Genomic DNA, 22,701 nt, shown 5'->3' with positions numbered 1-22,701 from the left:
ATATATATAATCACCACATTTATTAAGGTTATGGTGGGTAAAAAAAGTGACAAAAACCCTCCACAGTATAGCATATAGCAACTGTAAATATTCCTGTATATTCATTTGCATGTCTTAGATCTGCAACCCTGTCTTTCACCATTATCGCCCAGCACACAGCACTTCCACTGCAGCAAGGGATTCTGGGAAATGACATGCAAATATAAATATATATATATATATATATATATATATATATATTTATATATATATATATAAATATATATATATATATATATATATATATATATATATACAGTGTTCGACAAACCTATACATTTGCTCGCCCCGGGCGAGTGGATTTAACCCCCGGGCGAGTAAATATTGGCCCAAGCAGCACACGTTTGGTACTAGGTGGCGAGTAGATTTTTTTGTGTGGCGAGTAGATTTTTTGGTGATTTGTCAACCACTGTATATATATATATAATATATATATTATACTCATACACATGTATACACATATATTATAGAATTGAATAATGAATAAAAAAATGTTTTGAGAATAATATGAAAGTTCCTTTAATCAACGTACAGCAGAAATATTTCATTTACAGGTAAAGTCCCAATCTTACTCACTCCCCAAAAGTCTAAACGTGTGAAAAGGGTGGAGCTTTGGATACATACAGTATGCACATATCACTTGTACAATGTGGGAGCAATGCTCTCCCCCTAACTTAAATCCTGAATGCAACTACAGTATGTCATACAGAAAGACTAACAAAACAGACACACACTGTATATAATCATAGGATAGTCCTATTGTGTACCCCTAGGAAGAAGGATGGGTGGAGATGCTGTCTTGGTAAGGAATGATACAGCCAGCAGCCCCTCCCCCACACAGCTCAGTCCGTAGATACAGTGTTAAAAGCTTCTGTTCATTTCCCCACAACCCCTCCTCCACTCCCACATCAGCCTCTATGTCAGCTGCAGCACCGGGAGAAGTATTATAGCTGCTGCCTGCTCTGAGAGCACAGACAACGCAGGGGAGAAGTGAGAGGCAGATCTCAATACTGTTACTGTACCCAGCTGCAGGGCTCAACTTCCTCCCAAAAGATGGGGAGGGAATCTCAGGCTGCCTAAATGTTGGGGGGGACAACCTTATACCCCTGTTGCTTACTTATATGGATCTATTATAAGACCGATCTGCCTGCTGCAATCTGTAGGACTACCCTGTAAAGGTACAGTAGGGTGGGGGAGAGAAGAGGTCCATCTCTTTGATCATTGAGGCTGAAAGTGGGCGCTCCCCACCTCCCCAAGTCCTCCACCCTAATCTAATGTCTTCTTCAATGGGGCCCAGAGGCCCTCGGCCACCCACAGTGCCTCCCCCCATGCAGGATCTCCCCGATCTTAGCCATCTGACAGAGGAGGAGAGGAATATTATCATGGCAGTGATGGACCGACAGAAGGAGGAGGAGGAGAAGGAAGATGCCATGCTAAAGTAAGGGAAATATATATATAAAAAACGGCGAGCAGATTAATTCAGTGTAAAAATTGGGAGGCCGTTTTCAAGGGACAAGACGATGATTTACTGTAGGTGGGTTGCATTAGATTTAATATGAGGTTGATGATTTGATGCTGTGTGTTTTATAGTGTTTAACATCTCCAGTGCCGGAGGGGTATGCAAGGCATAGCTCTGCAATCAAGGTGTTCAGCCTCATACGTGGAAATGATGTCATTGTATTCATTTAGGTGAATGATACGTTAAAATGTCTTCATTTTCTATTTTTTTTTCTCCTGTCATCTTGGCAGTCATTTCTTTTCCTGCATTGACAGAATATCATCATGGCATTACATGATCGCGTTCCCTTTCCATTCAGAAGATTCAGGGGGGTTGGGGAGGGGGGTCTTTTTTTTTACTCTAAAGTTTACAAAAAAAAAAAAATCAAGGATGACTCACTATCTTAGTGGAAATGCAATGTGGCCTGCAGGAGACTCATCCTGTTTTCTGTCTGCAGCATAGGGACCTTCAGGCCTTTTAATTCTGCTACCATTGTTAGAATTAAGCACTGGGGGAATTTGCAGAAATTATAATTTTCTTCCTCCTCTCTTTTCTGCATACAGTATAAGCATTACATCCACATCTTCTGTGTTTGCAAGACACATTGGCATAGCTGTCATTACAATTGTATTACCCTCTTTATCCATGCCCTGCAAATAATTGTTTTGGCTACATTTTTTTTATTCCTTTAAAAATACAAGCAAATGTAGACTGGGGTGTGTATATTTCACCTGTAACCAATCTTACTAATACAAGCATTCTCCCCCCCCTTCTACGCTTTTACTGGCCTGGTGAACATATTGTTAATGATGGGGTTGGACTCCTGTACAATGCCTACAATTGAATGGAAGTGGGTAGCTGACTTCTTCCTGAGATCAGTTGACTTGCTGGTCCAGAGAGCATGGGGTGTGGTTGCATTTTCTGAGGTTGTCTTGAGGATGTAAAATGTCTAACAGCTTACTGTTTTCATTCTTTTCATCTTAATCATGAAGAACAGTCAAATATGTAGCCATGTTATAAAATCTTTCATGGGTGTATGCTTAATTGACACAGACCGTGCATTCTAATAAAATCTGGCATGTCTTACTTTGTGTCATAGGACAGTACTGATTTAATCTGCAGAACGCATTCTTTTTATGGCACATTTAAAATATTTTTGATTTGTTATTTTGTGAAGCATCTAGCGTGCTCAATGGACATAACAGTGCAGTCATTTAAATTAATTTGATATAAATGATTGGTACTGGGTAAATGAAAACTTATGTGAACATGCTGATGTTTTTCCCTTTCAAGAAGCCAGATGCTTTTAACTAGTCATGTATGGCATTTATAGTCATGTATGGCATTTTTGTGCCAGCAAAACACCTTGTTTTCCAATGTATTTTAGGCCTCTCAGGCAGCAAATCAGTTACAAATATATTTCAGACACCTGAAGAGTTTAGACTGACCCTTTTCTGAGAACTAGAAAATATCTCTTTTCTAGTTCTCCCACAACTGCTACACTAATGTTTTATTACGTTGAAAGCTTCTTTTTGCTCACATATTTGAAATAGCCTTCCATTGAGAAGGCCTTCAACATTTCTTGCTGTTTGCTACAATACTCCTATTTTCAAAGTGCAATAAGGGCTTTTGTTATATTTTACATAGAAATGATTCCAATGTCCATTTCAATTTTCACTCTAAAACATAAGCATTGGCCCTGTTAAAAATTCACCTGTGCATTGGAGTTTTGAGAAAAGAGTGCAGAATCAAATTTACAGTGTACATTTTTTTTCTTCAAAAATCGTGATTTGGTTGTTCTTCAGATTCAAGTTATACTTCTAGGTGACAACAGCAGTATGTTGTACTATGAAGTATTTTCTTTATCATACTATTATAGAATATACTGTCGAGCTGGGTGTACTTTGTAGTATATGTGGTATAGATGTTGCTTCAAAGGTAGAGTTTGGTTTCTATTATGTGCACAGCTTGTGCTGAGAGAAACATCCGTTTAACTCGTACTACTGGGGCTTTTAGTTTAATGTGCTCTAGAGTGGGTGTGGCACAGGTTAAATGACAAGACACAACGGCTATGTGTTCAGCATATTATCTGCAAATTGTATTAAGATAGCTTTTCAAAACAGAGTTTATTTTTCTTTGATAAATATGCTTCAAATATAAACAGATCGGAAATGAGAAAATGATGCCGAAAAGTATATACATGTATTCATGCTCTTACATGTGCGTTGGTTAACGCTTCTAACTATCCCTATTGCTTCATACATTTTTTCAAACCAGATTGATGTGCACATCAAGAAAATTTGTTTTACAAAATGTAACTTTACATGGAGGTTGATGCATTGTGCCCAGTACCATATCTAAAGAGAAGACTTGCATGTCCTGTGTGACAGAAAGAAATGATAGATTTACTGTTAAAAACACCATTTAGGACCACATGTATGGTAAGAATCTGTGATTCTCTATTTTACCCTCAGTGTTTGTCACTTAAGTGTGAGGGCGAGTTCTATCTCCAGAATATGGCAAAACCCCATCAAAGCCGTTTCACCTTGGGCTTCGGCCAGGAAGGGAACGGGCGCGCTGGCGCTCGTGCGCTGCGCCCTGCTCGGCCGGGCGATTCGTGGCTGGCTAGGTGCGCGTGCATCTGGGGGCGCGGCCACGATGTCACAGAGCTGGTTTGCCCTCATGATGCGCTTGTGAGCAGCAAATTCTAATTTGCTTGCTCGGCAAGCAGCTAGGCGCCGAGCAGGCGCGCCCGCCCGCTCATGCTGGCCACACACATTGTCGCAATGTGTCTCATCGTGGTGAGCATGAGCGCGCCCGCCCTCTCAGCACCACCCTGGATGAGGCCTTATTCAGTGAAGAGGCTTGTGAAGCTTAGGCGATCACTTTGGCAATGGCTTTTGCCATTAAGATCATTTGCACACAAATTAGCAACTTTCACCAGATGATTCCTTCCATTGTAATTCAGTAATCTTTGAAGAGCTGTGATAAGGCAATTGCAGGCCCCTGGTTTTCCAATGTCTCTTCAAATGCATTCTGTAGCTTCTTAGGGGTTAATAGTCCTAACACACTAACTACCTTCTTTAGTTCTAGCATGCTATAGAGCAGGCCTACACAACACGCGGCCGCATTGTGCGGCCCGCGGTGGCTTTCCCCGTCCTCCTCCCTCCTGAGCCTGCTCTCCCCTCCATGAGCCCACTCTCCCCCCGCGAGCCCGCTCTCCCCCCCGCGAGCCCACTCTCCCCCCCGCGAGCCCACTCTCCCCCCCGCGAGCCCACTCTCCCCATCCTCGCGAGCCCGCTCTCCCCATCCTCGCGAGCCCGCTCTCCCCATCCTCGCGAGCCCGCTCTCCCCATCCTCGCGAGCCCGCTCTCCCCATCCTCTCCCGCCCACGCTCCCCCTCCTCTCCCGCCACGCTCCCCATCCTCTCGAGCCCGCGCTCCCCCTCCTCTCCCGCCCGCGAGCCTGCTTTCAGGACTGCACGCTCTATGCGTGTGGCACTTCCTTTGCCCGCTGTGCTAGTCTTGCCTGCTCTGCCGCTGTAAGGTGAGGTGCAGGGGGGGGGAGGTGCAGGGGGGCGAGGTGAGGTGCAGGGGGGGTGAGGTACAGGGGGGCGAGATGAGGTGCAGGGGGTGAGGTACAGGGGGGCGAGGTGAGATGCAGGGGGGGTGACTTACAGGGGTGCTGCAGGGGGGTGAGGTACAGGGGTGATTTAAGGTGCATGGGGGGTGATTTGAGGTGCATGGGGGGGTGATTTGAGGTGCATGGGGGGGTGATTTGAGGTGCACGGGGGGTGATTTGAGGTGCACGGGGGTGAGGTTCACGGGGGTGATTTGAGGTGCACGGGGGGTGAGTTGAGGTGCAAGGGGGAGAGTGATGTGAGGTGCAGGGGGGGAGAATGATGTGATGTGAGATGCAGGGGGGGGAGAGTGATGTGATGTGAGATGCAGGGGGGGAGAGTGATGTGATGTGAGATGCAGGGAGGGGAGATTGATGTGAGGTGCAGGGGGGAGAGTGATGTGAGATGCAGAGGGGGAGAGTGATGTGAGGTGCAGGGGGAGAATGTGAGGTGCAGGGGGTGGGATGTGTGTGGTGTGCAGGGGGGTATTGTGTGTTTGATGTGGAGGGGGAGTATCATGTGTGTGGGTGAGGGGGAGAGATGGGGGTATGAGAGATATATGGGGAGTATCGCAAAGGTTGAGGGGTTCTGGGGGAGATTATGAGGATGATGATAAGGGGTGCTGGGGGAGATTATGAGGATGATGATGATGAGGTGCTGGACGGGAGATGATGATGATGAAGATGATGATTTTACCCGTGCGGACCAATTTTTTTTCCTTGGAGCAGTTCGGCCCTTCTTACTTTACGAGTTGTGCAGGCCTGCTATAGAGGCTAATTAAGCATTGCATGGCAATGCCTTAGTAAGACCTATTATCCCCCTGAGAGGCCTAACCCCCTCTCCACACCAAGGCACCTATTCCCTACTCATTACTTTACGCCTAAGGCTACGGCCCCAGTCACTGCATGCATGCATGTGTGCTTCGGAGCCGTGACGTGGCCACCGCGCCAAAAGATACAAATCTTGTCTTTTGGAAAAGGCGGTCGCGCATTGCGCCTTGTGCACGGCGCACACACGCCGACTGGGGCCTGCCCCATAAAGGACTGTACTTGGTGTGTGGTGCACACACCGTCGCGCGCGCAGCCGTGGCCACCGAAGCCTAACCACTACCCTCAACAGGGTCTAAAGACATATTGGCCACCGATGTCAGATAGGCCAGTGAGCCAGGAGGTCAGTCAAAAATATATAAATAAGGATATCCTATGATATATAAAACATAATATATTAAAGGTGTCATTAACACATTTCAATGCCAGTGAGGATACCTAGGCCCTCTCACAGAGAGATGAATAATAATGTATAACCACTTACTCTGTCCCTCCATGGGTAGGTAATAGCTATATAGGCCTGGCATGGGGGTTGGATTAGGTGTAGTAAGGTGGGGGTAGGGGAGGGAGGTAGGATTCGGTGCCCCAAGGTAGGAATCGCAGTGGGTGGTGGTGTGGTAGGAGGGGGTTAAAACCCATATATGTCTAATATATATATATATTTTACTCACCATAACTTAACTCAGTATTATGGTTTAGCCTATCCCATAGCTTCTTTGCATACCCAGTTAATCAACCCCACACTGATGAGACCCATTAAGGTCGAAACACCTGTCTGTGGGTGGTTTTCTGGGTATGCACCTTAACCCTGGCTGTGCTCAAAGCTGTGACCATGCAGCAAGCTTAAGCCTATAGGGAACCATGTTAAAAATGGTTTTTGAAGCAAAAAGTGGCACTGCGTGCTCATTTGCATGTCATTTCCCAGAATCCCTTGCAGTGGAAGTGCTGTATGCTAGGTGATAATGGGGAAAGGCGGGGTTGCAGACCTGCTTAAGACACGCAGATGAGCATACAGTTGTATTTGCATATATATGTGTGTGTGTGTGTGTGTCATTATATGTACATTTTCACATATATACAATATGTGTGTATGTACACACACTTGCCGAATCGCAAGCAAGATCTCTATGGCATCAGCAAATTTTACCATGGCTTTTTTTCTTTGCCAAATCTTGCATGGCAGTTAGCTGTGCTTTGCTATTTACTAATGCTTATATACACGCTTTTGATTAATTTGGTGAACAAAACAACTACATTTATTGCTACAACGCACAGAAAATAGAACAGTAAATTATCTGAGTTAATTGAATACGACCCTTTTGTATATTCCTCATTTGATCTTTCTCTTCTGTGCTGTTCACTCTTGTCAATAACTCTTTCTGTCTTTTTTCCTTTTTCTGAGTATCACATTATTTCTATGTAGCTCGCTCTTTCTACAGAATGTGTTGCATTTCCTGAGTCTCTCAATCATTCTCCTTTGTTTCTCACACCTCCTCTGTCTGTTTTGCTCACTCTGCCCGTTCCCCTTTTTTCCTAAGCCAGGCTTCCAGAATCAGCAACACGGGAGAGAGAGGGCGAGCAGCTCAGGTATTTTTTCTCTATGTAGCTAGGAAGAACTTTTCAATCAGTGGTTTCCACTTTCTCTCCGGAACATCTGTTTCAGGTGCAAAGTAATAATTCTTAGGCTACGTTTATAGTGCCGGCGACAGCAACACGACGGTCGCTGGAAAATCAAATAGAGATGACTCCCAGCGATCGTGACCAATCCGTCGCACCAACGCGTCGCGCACACGCACGCGACGGCGGCAATGCATCCGTAGCACCAACGCATCACGCACGCGACGGCGGCAATGCATTTCTTTTGCTGCAACGTCACTGTTGCCAGCAATATAAGCGCAGCCGTAGACAACGAGGGCAAGCAAATCTCCTTCTATGGAAATAGATTAAATATAGCATAACAGAAAATAGCTTTATTTATTTATTTTGAAGTATATTATTAAGAATAATGTTAAAACCTGTTGATGGTGAATGTGCACACTTTTTAAAACGCAAATATATTTCCCAGCCATGTTACAGTATATACATGTTATAACTTTATTCTAGCATGTGAAAAAAATGGGAGTACGATACAAATCTATACATCCATAAACCAATCCAGAGAGAGAGTATAACTCACAGCCAAAAGGAGAGGGTCCACAAGATCATAAAAAATAAGTCCTTTATTCGTCCATATGCATATGGACGAATAAAGGACTTATTATTTTTTATGATCTTGTGGACCCACTCCTTTTGGCTGTGAGTTATACTCTCTCTGGATTGGTTTATGGACGTTTCAACAGTGACAGCACGCCGGTGCACGGATACAGGACGGGGGCACTTCTGATATGTGAGTTAGTTTACTTTATTTATGTGGTTCAGCTAGATCCAGGGATCATCCTAATGAGGGGCTTTGTGGTGGGTTCATTCCCGGTACCTTGCCCCTTCAGGGATTATTGGTCCTATAAAGACGGCAGACCACTGAAGAACTGTGTTTATCTATTCTGTAGCCCCTGTACCAGTGCTGTGGATTTATATAATAAAGACTTATGTAATAGATCCATCACTGAACATTCTCTACAAATCTATACATCATATAGCATATAGTTGTGTACAAAGTATCTTTCTCTTGCATAGTTTTATTGAATTGAAATTTTTAGTATACAGTCTGTGAATTTTCCATTATTTTTCATTAATAAAGGCAAGCTAAAGCCGTATAGCCTAAGTAGTTCATTAAATAATAGATTCAAATAATTGTTAGGTCTGAAAGGATCTCATTAGAACTTTAAAGTTTCAATTAATTTGATCTTTTATTACTATGCCGTCTTCTCTAATAAATGTGCAATAATTTATTGGATTCCCTAACTACAGATTATGCTAATTAACGCAAACAGACCAAAATGAGGAAACAGTCACTCCTTGATATTGCATACAATTTGAAAGGATGCCATCAAATTAGGGGATTCTTTCTAATAACTTGGCCATCACTTATAATATATTTCAAAATATTTATCAGGACAAAAAAGGGAATATATTTAGGGATTATCTCAATATACTGCAAACTGCAACAGATCTGCAATTTATACCCTCATTGTTACTGCCTAAAAATTGAGGGGGTTTGTTTGTACATAATTTATGTTGTCTCCAAAGTGAGTGTGTTTAATTCTCCGCAAACTATATACCCCAAAAACTTGCCTACTTGTATCTTTCTAAAAGCACAGCTTGTTTCTTTTTTTTACATGTTCAAGCAAGCAGTAATCACATACTCACCTTCCATTCCAGAATTCTGTGCATACATCTTTATTTTAAAGGTTATTTTTATTCCTAAATTGGGTCCTGTTCTCATTTATCTTTGTATATTTTTTACCAAAACTTAGTTTTTTTTGTAGCTGCATTGTGCTGCGTTTGTTCCCCTTTTACTTTCAAGCTTCGTGTTAAGAACCAGATAGTTAGACTGATCTTCACTCCCTGCTTGAGCCTTGCATTGTACTGGCGGCTATGTTTAAACATTCAGCATTGACACATTTGCATCACTTTCTGCTCCAAGCTGTTACATGCGTTAATTTTTGTCTCCGGATGCTAAAAAGTCATTCAAAGCACCTGGCAACTAGCAGATCTCTGATGTAAGCAAAATGGAGAAAAACTTAGCACAGGGGCACACACGTGAGACATTTCATTATAATGTACACATAGGGCATCATTGGGGCAAATATATTGATACATTAACTCTCAGTGCAGAATAAAAATGAAACTGTCACTCTTGCTCCACAATTGCCTTAGTAGATATGTCCCACAGCTTCTTTTTTTTTTTCTTGAAATTGACTGCACATTTTAATTCAGCAATTCTGTTTTATAAAGCGAGAATGGATCAGGACCAATATGAAATTAGCACCAAGAGCAAATGAGAAAATGGAGAGATAAGATGCATGTCTTGGACTGAAGTAGTATTTGGGTGGAAATGTCACTCTCTTTAAGGAGGGGGAACAAGGTTTGAATCCCAATGTCTGCTCCTTGTGAAATGTATATTTCTTTATAAAATGTTTTACAAGGAAGCAATTCATTGAGAGTTACCTCTCATTTTCATGTACTGGGACATACTCGTCAAGTTACATTCTTTGAATATATCTCAGGCATCAAATTAGGTTGTAAGCTTTACTGGGCAGAAACTCATTGTGCATGAAAAATTCTAGGTACAGTGCTGCGTATATTGGCAGCAGCACAGAAGAAAAGTAAAAGTCAACAGAAAACATTCTGTAGCAGGTTGCTGTCCAGGGTGCTGTAAGGCCCAGGAGTGACCATACTGTTGTAAATCTATGTTTCCTAACTAATGATACAGTGAACCAGATATAAAGATGACAAATGCAATAACATGCAACTCGAGTAACCGCTGAACATAAATCCTTACAGATCGTGATTCCACTTCAGTATTTGTCTCAATTCTATAGCATATATTTTAGTGTTGTTCAGTCATGCTGGTGTTACAGTAATTGTTGTAACTGACAATGGAGATTTTTCAAAGGTTAATGTAAGTGAATGTTCATGTCCACATTAGCAATCAGTGTTTTAAATGTGTTTTTGTTTAAAAAACCCATTGTACTTCCTGGTTTGGCTTATAAAAATCCTTAAAAAAAATGCTAAATACATCTGTCTTTTTACAATTTATCTGTTCATAAATTGAAGCAAGTATATTTAAACAGAAAAAAAACAATCTTGAGTGGAATGTATCTGCACCCTTTAAGCAAAAAGTTATAAATAAATAAATAGACAGAGTTTAAACTAAATCTTGACTTACCTATGCCTCAAGGTCACCCCCCCACCCCATTCCCATTAACCACACCAGATAACTTCTTAGGAGGGAAAATGGTTGCAGCTTTATTCATAACAAACAACCAGCATGATAAATATAACAATTTATCCCAACTAGAGACCCAGTCAGATTGCTCCACTACCAGCCACCAGACTTTAGGTATCCCTCGAACTTGTGTTCATTCCGCCATTCGGCACCGTAGGCTGTATCACACAGAGCCGCTTTATGGAAGGGCCCCACCATTCTGGCCACCTAAGCCAAGACTGGTACTGCCTTCCCTAAAATACAATATGGAAGGACACCACCGTTCTGGCACCTAAGCCTGGAATGGTACCGCCTTCCACAAATGTTCACTTATGAGGTCTGAGACTCCCCTCCAGGAGCCAATACTGACTGAGTCCCCTCTACCCCCCGAGTAAGCACTACTCCTGCCATACCATTCCAAAGCTGCGACATTTACTGAGCAATGTCCCAATCCCCTTTCAAAAGCCTCATTCCTCACTGCCTAAAAACAGGACAGGTGGGTGGCAACTTCGCTCCAGCAGATCCTTGAAGAAAGAGGTTGGTAATATCCCTCCTCCTCCCCTTAAGTACCATTATTTATCCCCCACTTCTGGCATGACCTCATGGCGTCTTTAAGTCACACTGTCCCACCCCTAAATGTCCAGGGCTTTCTATTTCTTCCTTTTAGATTTTGCACCTTTCCACCTCCTTGTTTTTTTGTCTACCTCCATGTTCCTTACTGTTTCCTTATCACTGTTTAGGTGCATTGCTTCTATTCCCTTTTCTTATTTCAGATATTGTCTTTAACATTTCTTATTGTATTCTATTGTACAGCATCTATATTATGTGTAACATTTTAATACAATAGATTGAGAAGACCATGCATTGAGTTACACAGCGGTTTTATTGCTTATTAATTACTGGAAGTATAAGGCCTTCTCTAGTTATCAGTGGTTTGTCATTCTTCTTTACGCCTTGATCTTCATGCTGATTATAACAATGATATTGAGATATATTTACTAAGCAGCGCTACTGCATAAAACACCTTTACAGCCCATTCCCTTGAGCCCATAAGGGGACAGAGTTACTAGGCCTTACTGGAAGGTGTCTTATAATGTAGCACTGCGTACTAATATGCCCATTATGCTTCGAGGTCCACATACTCCAATACATGATCTCTGTACCTGGCAAGAGGTTGGAAGCTCAAAAGACTGCGTCTTTTGGTGGGGAGGGGCATGGTTTCAGTGCATTTCTTTTGAGATGAATGCAAAGTGGGCATCTTGGGAACTGGGTGGTCCCTGGGGGTCGGGGGGAGGGGAAAACAAACAAAAAGCTTAGAATTGTTGAGAACGTCTATTTTGATTGCTTTTTCCAAGACAAAAACAAAAAAGTCTTCTAATTTTTCAAATGGACACATGTTCCTGTTATTAAATGTTGCAAGCACCCCTGTTCTAACTTTTGAGTAGTGAAAAGGGCACAAATGTTCTGATGGCAATCTGTCAATGTCAATCTGCTTGTTCTCCAAGCAGTGTGTGACCAACCCTTAAAGTAGTGACTTATGGTGAGCCATCTGCCATACATGCATAAACAAGTTATTTTGAGGGTCTAACGTGTAAGAGTTGAATATGTATATTTTTTATTTACATGGACATACTCGTCTACATAGCATGGAGACCTTACAATATACAGTAGGAAATGACACAACAATGTACTTGAGTGTATGTATAAGTGAAAATAGGGAGAAAGGGAGTCTTTTGTAAAATTAGCTTTTTATGTTTCTTCCCTTAATAGGCTCTTAAAGTTTAATGTAACATGCCTATTGCATCCTTTCTGGAGCCAGCTAGTGTTTATAATGTAAATACTGAATATTTTTCAGGTAATCTATACTTTGTACCTAACATTACTATTATTGGGTTACAGTATATCCTTCAGGACTTGATGGCATATTAAAGAGACTTAAGTTTATTTTTATTAATTTTTGTTTCACATTTCATTTTAGGAATACTAATGTTTTTAACTGTAATTACATTTAAAGTTATTTACTGCAGTGGGCAACCCCAAATCTAAATAGTAGGATATGTGCAATGTTGCTTTCTTGATATATCATTATTTTTTTTAAGCTACTACTGTAGTAGTGAACCATTGCTCTGCAATAGAAAATAAGAGACTGCTGTCATTTTCATACTTCTCTCACAATCCTGTACTCGGAGCACTTTGTAAGAATAAGCTACACTTTAATCTCTCCACCTCTATTGGTCTTCATTGCTTTTTAGGGATGTTATTGAGGTAACACCCCCTCCTCTCGACTCCAGTGTTTCCCAATTCAATTTAGTCGTGGAACCCTTTTTTATTTTTTACAACAAAATGGAGTTGGGGGTGGAGAGCCATGGTGGAACCCCTGGGACTGCTCTGTGGAACCCCATTTGGGAAACACTGCTCTACTCTTCCTCTCCAACCTCTCTTTCCCTCTACTTTTCCTCTCCTATCCCTCTTTCTCCTCTTTCTCTCCCACCCTCAATACTCTTCCCGTCTCCCAACCCTCATGCTCTCTAATCTTCCCAGCTCTCCTACCCTCACACTCTCTACTCTTCCCCTCTCTCCTACACCTTGCGCTCTCTACTCTTTCTCTCCCCCGCCCACCTGACCATTTAGCAGTTGCCAATCAAACCCATGTCTCCATTCATGACGTCATTTAAACTTAAACCTTCCACCTCCTCTGCTCCATGCTACCCAATGACTGATACATTGTCCTGGTAGGCGCCAGCATTTATAGCTAATTAACGCTCATTATGATGTCACCACTTAGCTCACGTGAGAGGAGCCGAGCCAGTGAACTTGTGGCATAGATTATTTTTAATAGTAGTTTGAATGCAAAGTAATATAAGTGGGTTATCTGTCTAGTGCAGAAGATACTGTAGATGCAGGTGCTAAAATGACTAAATTTTACAGATTTCTGATGGGGTTATCTATGAAGCATATTTCTTCAGACTTTTGGGATTTACGTTTTTAAAAAGTGAGTCCCTTAAATATAATCCAAATGAGTACTAAAAATAAATGCAATTTAAGAGTAAATTGTCGTTTATGCATTGGGAGCAATCATCTTCTCTTGATGACTAGTCCCTTTTATATACAAAGGGGCACATGTATTAACTGCTGGTACGGGTTATCGCACTCGTTCTCGCGTTAACTCCCATTGACTTGAATAGGAGTTAATGCTGGAACAGTTGCAATAACCCATACCAGCACTTGAAACACATGCACCTAAGATTCACAATTTCTATTAGTTGGTAGATGTCTCAGGGTTCGTATAACCACACATTTTTATATGTATTTGATCCCTGAGTAGTCCTGTGACATTACACAGTGCACTTCACCCTAAAAGTTTCCCAGTGCTCGGCAACCAATTGGGCTCAAAAGCAAATAGGGAATTTTCCTTGATGACTTTAATTAAATGTACATTCAATTCCATTTGTTTTAGTGTCACTGTTTTTGCATTGGCAAATTGAGAGTACTTGAAAAGATAATGTACTGTATGCTATACACACTTCTTTTTATTGTATTTTTAATTTGCATTTTATGTCATTTTAAGTTTTTGGTAGCATAGCACAATGGCAGACAATAGGGTTATACAATATCAGAACGCCCTTTAGCACAATATTAGAGATCTAAAAACAAAATTGTAGGGAGCTAAGTTACGGTGTACTGTATGTTGGTAAACTTCAGTAGAAGTGTGAATTAGATAATCACACCTAACAACTTCTGCAAAGCATATGTTTGTAATTTGAGATATTGTAATCTGCATGGGTAAAAAAAAATCAGTTTTTCTGTCTGTCACAAAGAAATTCAATCAGTTCATGTTTTGAAGCTTCATGAGGTTTCTACTCCTGAAAATAACTCAAAGGCTTTTCTGCAGCTTCTATCAGATGTCAGGAAGCTCAAGTGACAGAAAAATTGTCATTGATACCCATGTAACAAAGAAGAGCAAGACTTTTGAAGTAATGTGTTTAGAACAGCTTGCCAAGTAGGGTTCCAATCGGCCACATGTTCCACAATGCTAATCCATGGACTGCGCTTCACCGACAGATCCAAAAGGATTTTGCATCTTTGTACAGTACATCTTTTCCCTGTTGCAAGCTGCCATGATGCGTGGGTCCGTTTTGTGAATAGCTCAATATTAAGTCACTTCAGCATGAAAAGCATACATTCAGGCAGGTAGGCTCACTAAATGGCCCTGCTTTTAAAACCCTATGTTCGGTAATTTACATATAGATTATAAATGATCAAAATGTACACAGCTGTGTACTGTCCAGAAAACATGTATTGCTATTGCCAGAAGGTGAAATTTTTCACTCCTGCACAGTTAAAAAAGACAACTAAAGCTTAATCGAGCATTTTCACACCTAGAGTGCACTCCTGATGCAGCAGCCAACCAGCAGCACTGCTGAAGGCAAACAATTGAAATCGGCCAGGCTACAACGAGCATTCAAGTAAATCACATAAAAAACATAAGTTATATCTTTTTTTTTCTTGTATATTAACTTTTCCTTCTGTATATTCTTAAAGATACAGAAATTGTTTCAATTTTTTTAGCACTCTACTTAAACTACAGAGAACAAGGGAGTCATGCGATAAACACACATTTATCTGTATAATTCTCTGACCTGCCTCGCTTAAATCATTGGTTTAAAAACATTATCCCCTGTCTCTCTGTCAGCATATGACATGATGGAATAGGTACTCCTTCTGGGAGTAAACAAGAGTCTCTCCTCGAGGACCCTGGAGTCAGACGAAAAATGTGTGCTTTTAAATCTAAGCATCTAAATTGTATGGGCTATAGTGAAATACTGCCTGTGGTTTACCCAGGCAAATTATGTCAGACGTGCATCAGGGAAAATAATATCTGAACAGGTCTAATGCAGAGTTTTTTAATTGGTGTAAAACATCTATGGTAAAAACAATCAACAAAGCCGAGGAAGAAGCCCTGCAGTCTTCAAGTAAACGTCCCAGACATGTCAGATCCTACATTATGAAGCGGAGTTAGATTTCTGTGGCCCGGACTCAGAACAAGAGGGTACATTAGATCCATATATGTATTCATCCTCAGACAAAGAGGTCATAGAAGATCACTCCAGCTTTAACCTTGACAATATCAACAAGCTGATTAAAGAAATAGCTTCAACTCTAGTGTTACCAGAGGAAAAGGAAGACCTTAACACCCTGGTCCATTTCTGATTTATAAGGTTTCAAAGGATTTAATTGCGAGCGAATGGAAATATTCTGCCCATAAAAGCAGAACTACGAATAAATTCAACAAAATATTCCTGTTCAATTCAGAAGATGAGATAGATTAGGAAAAACATCCTAAAGTGGACACTGCAATAATTAGACTCTCAAGAAGGACACCTATCTCTCTTTAAGACTCTGCATCCTTCAGATACCCTATGAACAAGAGGATTGGTGGCCTACTTATGAGGCCACATTAGGAGCTTCCCTCATGCCGATAATTGGGTCATTTAGTCAGCTTGTCTAGCAAGAACAATGAAAATCTAGTTTTCCAGTATTCAAGAAGTAATACCATCAGGAACATCTCATCAGAAGATCCTGAAATACTGTACTATCATGTCAGAGTCATTACAATTTCTCTGCAGTGCCTCATTTGACACAACCAAATTACTGTCCAGATCTTCGTTGCTGCACATAGAGCTCTCTGGTTCAAGCCCTCAGTTGCCTATTTCTCATAGAAAAATAAGCTAATTTCTATTCCTTTTCAGGGTAAAGCTCCATTCGACCCAGAAGGGGAGACCATAATCATGAAGATTACAGGGGAAAGCTTAATTACTACCTCAAGACAGAAGACCCTGTTTTCCTAATTTATCTAGAGGTTAGAGACAGTTATTTCAAAGCTACCAATAATTCAAAGGACAAAGAGTCTTAAACAAATAAGTGAGCACATCAGAGTGACAATTTGGGAGAGGAAGACAATGCTATGCAACAGACAAGTCATCCTTCAGAAATGCACCTTTCTGGGAATCGGCGGATCCCATTTCTGGACAGAGCAGCTGTAGGGGGCAGGCTGATCCAATCAGCCACAGATTGATGGGTACTGCAAGTCAATCAAGAATAGCTACACAATACAGTCGTTTCTATAACAAAAAACACAATCATGTAATCCATATCCAAAAATTACAAGCACTTCATAAGTGTTTGATAACTCTTCAAGAACAACAGGTGATCATAGAAGTATCCAAGAACATGTAGGGTTCTACTCTATCCTGTTTATGAAACCAAAAAAAGAAGGCTCCTTTTGTTCAGTACTTAACCTCAAGGAATTGAGCAAATTTATCAAGATAACACATTTCAAGATGGAATCCGTCAGGTCAGTTATAAGTACCTTATGTGAAAGAATAGGAGTTCAAACTCCTATGCAATGCTCTCAAGGAACGTCCATGTATCAATAATATATAATCAAATGTCTTTCCAAATACACACAGCGTTCTAATCCATAACCATGTCACTTGTAACCTATTTAAAGCCACTCTGTGTGGACTCCCACTAACCTTTGTAAGAGGTAGATTTTGTATGGGTGTCACTGGCTGAGGTACACTGGTACAAAGTGAATAAAGCAGGAATAACTCACAAATCACTGAAGATCCAGGTGCTGTGGGGAGTGCTCCTACCGAAGTGGTATGCAATGCAAAGAATTCGTGGATGGCGGTGCATCTGCCTGAAAAAAATAGCGTGGGACCAAACTTGCAGGAACTGGGTACAAAAGAAATTTATTGGCACATAAAACAGCAACAGCAAACTCTGACGCGTTTCAGCCGCAACAGGCCCATGAACGGGAGCTCTCAATGCAAGTGAAACAGGGCATCCTTAGGCTGCAAAAAAAAAAGGAAAATCAATCAGAGAGATAGCAGGAACATTAGGAGTGGCCAAATCAACAGTTTGGTACACTCTGAGAAAAGAAGAACGCATTGGTGAGCTCTGCAACACAAAAAGGCCTGGACGTCCACGGAAGACAACAGTGGTGGATGATCGTAGGATCCTTTCCATGGTAAAGAAAAACCCCTTCACAACATCCAGCCAAGTGAAGAACACTCTCCAGGAGGTAGGCATATCATTATCCAAGTCTACCATAAAGAGAAGACTTCACAGGAGCAAATACAGAGGGTTCACCACAGGGTGCAAACCATTCATAAGCCTCAAGAATAGAAAGGCCAGATTAGACTTTGACAAACAATATCTAAAAAAGCCAGCCATGTTCTGGAACAGCATTCTTTGGACAGATGAAACTAAGATCAACCTGTACCAGAATGATGGGAAGAAAAAAGTATGGAGAAGGCTTGGAACGGCTCATGATCTGAAGCATACCACATCATCTGTAAAACACGGTGGAGGCAGTGTGATGGCATGGGCATGCTTGGCTTACAATGGCACTGGGTCACTAGTGTTTATTGATGATGTGACAGAAGACAGAAGCAGTCGGATGAATTCTGAAGTGTATAGTGTCTGAAACATACAGAACACCTACAAGCTCAAATTGAACCCCCAAAATACCCACAACATATATATAAGCATATAAGTTTCACAGAGGAGTGCTACTGAGCATGGCAATATATATTTAAAACCAGAGACATAACATAAAACACAGACAAAGCTCAGTGCACATCCAGAAAAACTTATATACGGTACAGTGCCTAAATATACATGTATAAATAACTAATAAATAAAATGGTCTTTTAGTTTAATATTTTGGCCAAATTGTTGTAAGCCCTTGAGCCAAACTTCACGGCAGACCACCAAGTTTGGCTCAAGGGCTTACAACAATTTGGCCAAAATGTTAAACTAAAAGACCATTTTATTTATTAGTTATTTATACATGTATATTTAGGCACTGTACCGTATATAAGTTTTTCTGGATGTGCACTGAGCTTTGTCTGTGTTTTATGTTGTGTATAGCGTCTGCACAGATTCAGCCAAATTCAGCGAAGTTGATTGGATGGCGCTTCACTTTACAGATGGACAATGACTCAAAACATACTGCGAAAGCAACCCAGGAGTTTTTTAAGGCAAAGAAGTGGAATATTCTGCAATGGCCGAGTCAATTACCTGATCTCAACCCGATCGAGCATGCATTTCACTTACGGAAGACAAAACTTAAGGCAGAAAGACCCACGACAAACAACAACTGAAGACAGCTGCAGTGAAGGCCTGGAAAGCATCACGAAGGAGGAAACCCAGTAGTTGATGTCCATGCATTCCAGACTTCAAGCAGTCATTGCCTGCAAAGGATTCTCAACAAAGTATTAAAAATGAACATTTTATTTATGATTGTGTTAATTTGTCCAATTACATTTGAGCCCCTGAAATAAGGGCACAGTGTATGAAAATGGTTGCAATTCCTAAACATTTCATACAATATTTTTGTTCAACCCCTTGAATTAAAGCTGAAAGTCTGCACTTCTATTGCATCTCAGTTGTTTCATTTCAAATCCATTGTGGTGGCGTACAGAGCCAAAATTATGAAAATGGTGTCAGTGTCCAATTATTTCCGGACCTAACTTTACATGTACGTGTCCACAATGCAATCAAAAGTATAAAAGATTTCATATTTTCCTATCTTCACGTGACCAGAATTGAATATTATTCATTTGATGACAGTAATTACCTTTTACAAAAACCCTTCCTAAACCTTAATATATTTTTAAAATCTTTCATACCAAATAATTGTGTTGCACACTGGAAGCAATAATAATAATAAAACACCCCTGCCTTACTGGAGATGCACGTCAATTTATGTGTCAACAATGTAAGTACGTATATTAATTCCTCTATTAAATATAGTCCAATGGAGTATGCATGGTTTTAAAATAAAAGGTATGGAAGTGAAAAAAAAATCATATTCCTGGTATGGCAATCCAAGCAGTTCTATTGGGTTCCGGCCTTAGGGAAAGGCAAGCAAGACGGCTGCCTTGGGCCAAGTGCCTTCAGGGGCCATACGCTCCCCCCTCCGGTAGTGTGGAAGTTTGATCCCGGTGCCACAGGAGGAGGGAGCGCGGAGTCCCTGGACCAGCAGGACCGCTTCTCACTGAGAGGTAGATGTTTTTTTTTCTTTGAGAGGGGGTCTTACCTTCTCCAGCCCACCTCCTGTAGTGTTGCATTATCATGGTGCCCGACGTCAAATGACGCCACTACATCATATGACGCCGCAACGTCATATGACAATGCGTTGCCAGAGGAGGGCTGCTATTCAAGGTAAGTCCCCTTAAATTTTTTCACAGGGGTGGCCCCACTGCCAGCATGCCGCCTTGGGCCCTGGAAAGCCCAAGGCAGGTCGAAAATCCTGTGTATAAGTACCCAGGCATTTCTGCGTCTGTTTTCTTACCTGAGCATTAAGTGTCTGCTGTCTCTGACACTACTTATTTAAACGCATGTCAGTTCCCTGCGACATTGCTCATCGTCAACCCTTGGATACTATCTCATATCCAGGCTGTTTACTACCACCTACATTTGCAAGCCTGATTTTTATGGAACCATTTAATTTAACTACATTTAATTTAATGGTGCCCTAAATTCACTTGATTCAGAATGCTGCCTGCTGCATCTGTCATAGTGTTGCCTCTGGTTTCCTGTGTTCTTTGTGATCTCTTCTTATGCCTTTAGCACCCATCATTGATATTTCCTTCTATGCATTTGCCTAGGCATTCCCTCACATCTACTGTGTTCTAACCCCTTCCTGCCATGGTGAACCAGCCCTAGTCCTTTGCTTTCCTTGTTTTTTTCTGGGTGTAGTAATTACAAGGCTAATAGCATTCTGACAGTACTGTGTGTCCTCTCCAAAGTCTAAAGATTTCCCATTCATCCATCCAACTTCTGCTGACTAGCCTTTGTTGAATTCTTGGTGACGTATTACATTCTTATCTAACTTTAGTGCCATCTTAAGACATGGGCTAACTGAGCTGTAGCCCAGGGCTTTCAGAGGTTCCACAAATAATATGGCCCTAAATGTAATTTTAAATTAATAGTTCTATCTGAATTTGACAAACGTTACTAATTATGACTTTTACATTATTATTTTCTTGGTGTGATTACAACAGTATATTGCTTTTAATTTTATATAGCCTAACTTTTTATATATACTGTACATAAAAAAAATATTCAAAGATAATGTTTCTACAATTTGTTATTTAAAACCAGATACAGAACATGAAACACAGAGCTCAGTGCACATCCAGTGAAACTTATACACGGTACAGTGCCTAAATATATATGTATAGATATCTATTAAATAAAATGGTCTTTTAGTTTAACATTTTGGCCAAAGTGTTGTACTGTAAGCACTTGAGCCACTACACGACAGACCACATCTCAAGGGTACCTAACACTAATATAAATTCTTAATAAGAGACAGGGGGTGCCCAACGCTGCATCCAATTGACAAAACACATAGAGTAAAATACTTCAATAATAATAAAATACTTGGTTATTTAGTTAACCCTTTGGCCAAAGGCATCATAAGCCTGCATACCAACGTCAAGGTATAACCAGATAATGCAGGTCCTACACTACACTGTGAACCCTTCCCCTTACCTCTGTGAGAGGGGAACCATAATGGGTCCTGTTCCTGCAGCAAGTGAAATGACCTTCCAACTTAAAGGGCGAAGGGGGAGGAGTGAGCTCTGGGAGGAGGTGCCACAGCCTCCAAAAGAGACATAGGTTAACACAGATTCCCAGTCTCAAACTCCCACACCCAACACAAAGTAAATATATATTAAGTCAACCAGAGCGCTATTGAGCGTGGCAATTGTATATAACAAGAGACAGGGGGTGCCCAACGCTGCATCCAATTGACAAAACACATAAATTCTTAATAACCTGTGCATTACCAGGAAGAATGATTTATAATAAATCTGTCAAAATTAGTTGCATAGTTCTAAGTCCGATTGAAGCTTTTATTAACCTGTACATTACCAGGAAAAGCACTCTGTATTAGATTTGTCACAATCAAACTGCAAGCAAGCAAGTTCCCCTGAGAGTGAGAGATGCAATGGAGTGAGCATTTAACCATTTAAATGTGGGAGGGGTGAGCTTCAACTAGGTAGGAGGATCCACCCTCCAATCAGCTAAGACCAACTGAACAAGAATTATAAAACATACAGGACACCTAAAAGCTCATATTGAACCCCCAAAATGACCACAACATATATATATAAGTATATAAGTGTCACAGAGGAGTGCTACTGAGCATGGCAATATATATTTAAAACCAGAGACAGAACATGAAACACAGAGAGAGCTCAGTGCACATCCAGTGAAACTTATACACGGTACAGTGCCTAAATATATATGTATAGATATCTATTAAATAAAATGGTCTTTTAGTTTAACATTTTGGCCACAGTGTTGTAAGCCCTTGAGCCACTACACTAGTTAGGTATTTTTGTCAGTCTTCAAAACCACAGGTAAATTGTTCTTTTTTTGCTTTGCAAAATAATTATGATGTCATCATCAGGAAAAGGGGTAGGATGGCCTTAAACAAGGTCAAATTGTGTACCTTGCACAACACCAAGAGTAGGTCACAAAGGATGAAGCCACAACGGTGAAACATATGTTGGGCAGGCTAAGCGCTACCACCCAGTGCGCTGGCTAAATCGGAGAGGTCTGTTGCCTTTTTTCAGTTAGAGTGTTTCGGAGCCTTCAATGGGAAGCACAACACTCTGACTACTTCTTGTATGGTATGGATTCGAGTACAAGACACAAACTTTGTGATCTTGAGATAGTTGCACAATTATTTAAGCATCTGGTCATTACTTGCTAATTTTCTCACCAAGACAGACCTAAAGGCTCATTAACTTTTGAACCTAACGGTCTG

The 22,701-nt window shown here is 41.0% G+C and overlaps 1 protein-coding gene across 25 annotated transcripts in view; it reads left to right on the top strand.

Annotated features, from left to right (window-relative positions):
- The first annotated feature begins 942 nt into the window (after positions 1-942).
- RIMS1 (regulating synaptic membrane exocytosis 1) overlaps positions 943-22,701 on the top strand; it is a 489,535-nt gene continuing 467,776 nt past the window's right edge. For 15 of the 25 annotated variants that reach the window (XM_075598029.1, XM_075598023.1, XM_075598026.1 and 12 more), the window contains exon 1: positions 948-1,477. In XM_075598029.1, the coding sequence (XP_075454144.1) occupies positions 1,314-1,477 (164 nt within the window). In that variant the 5' untranslated portion in view covers positions 948-1,313. Of the gene's footprint in view, positions 1,574-22,701 lie in introns of all 25 variants that reach the window. The other 10 variants (XM_075598045.1, XM_075598044.1, XM_075598043.1 and 7 more) reach the window with 5 other exon arrangements.

The sequence above is a fragment of the Ascaphus truei genome, chromosome 4, assembly GCF_040206685.1.
Source record: "Ascaphus truei isolate aAscTru1 chromosome 4, aAscTru1.hap1, whole genome shotgun sequence".
NCBI classification, from domain to species: domain Eukaryota; kingdom Metazoa; phylum Chordata; class Amphibia; order Anura; family Ascaphidae; genus Ascaphus; species Ascaphus truei.
This window is presented reverse-complemented; position numbering and strand designations above follow the sequence as displayed.